Source organism: Corapipo altera, unplaced genomic scaffold (assembly GCF_003945725.1).
Source record: "Corapipo altera isolate COAL_440 unplaced genomic scaffold, ASM394572v1 55132, whole genome shotgun sequence".
Lineage (NCBI taxonomy): Eukaryota > Metazoa > Chordata > Aves > Passeriformes > Pipridae > Corapipo > Corapipo altera.
The window spans coordinates 1-875 of record NW_020887315.1 but is presented as its reverse complement, the minus strand read 5'-3'; the positions used below and the strand labels follow the sequence as shown (position 1 = coordinate 875).

General features: G+C 59.3%; 1 protein-coding gene across 1 annotated transcript in view; it reads left to right on the top strand.

The window, feature by feature from the left end:
• LOC113941564 (zinc finger protein 239-like) overlaps nt 1-865 on the top strand; it is a 3,590-nt gene extending 2,725 nt beyond the window's left edge. The window contains exon 3 of the mRNA XM_027632719.1: nt 3-865. Coding sequence (XP_027488520.1) covers nt 3-830 — 828 coding nt within the window. The 3' untranslated portion in view covers nt 831-865. The remainder of the gene's footprint in view (nt 1-2) is intronic.
• Nucleotides 866-875: the final 10 nt, after the last annotated feature.

Here is an 875-nt window from a genome sequence, read left to right as displayed (position 1 = left end):
AGCTGAGGACGGAGAGCCCGGAGGACAAATCCCCCCGTGAGACCCTGTTGGGAGAGGCCGTTTTGAAGGGCTCCCCGGCGCAGGAAGGCAGCGGGGAGGAAAAGGGCCGGAGATTCCCCCACAGGAGGGACTCCAAAGCCATCCCAGGGTGCTCTGAGGAGGAAAGAGCCAGCCTGTGCTGGGAAGGAGGCTGGACCTTGAACCAGAGCTCTGAGCTGGTGGTCCCTGAGCAGCCTCCCAGCAGGGAGAAGCCCTTCAGGTGCCTGGAATGTGGGAAGAGCTTTAGGAAGAGCACCCAACTCCTCACCCACCAGCACATCCACACTGGGGAACGACCCTACACGTGTAGGGAATGTGGGAAGAGCTTCAGGAACAGCTCCTACCTGATCCGACACCAGCACATCCACACTGGGGAACGGCCCTACACATATGGGGAATGTGGGAAGAGCTTCAGTGACAACTCCAGCCTGATTCGACACCAGCACATCCACTCTGGGGAACGGCCCTACACGTGTGGGGAATGTGGGAAGAGCTTCAGGCAGAGCTCCAACTTGATCCAACACCAGCGTATCCACACTGGGGAACGACCCTACAAGTGTGGGGAATGTGGGAAGAGGTTTCAGACCAGCTCCAACCTCCTCATGCATGAGCGGACACACACTGATGAGAGGCCCTTCCACTGCACCGACTGTGGGAAGGGCTTCAAGCACAACTCCACCCTCTTCAGGCACCGGCGCATCCACACCGGGGAGAGGCCCTACAAGTGTGGGGAGTGTGGGAAGAGCTTCACCCAGAGCTCTAACTTGACCTCACACCAACAGACCCACTAGTAAGGGAAGCCCTACCAGTGCCCCGACTGCCAGAAGAGCTTCGGC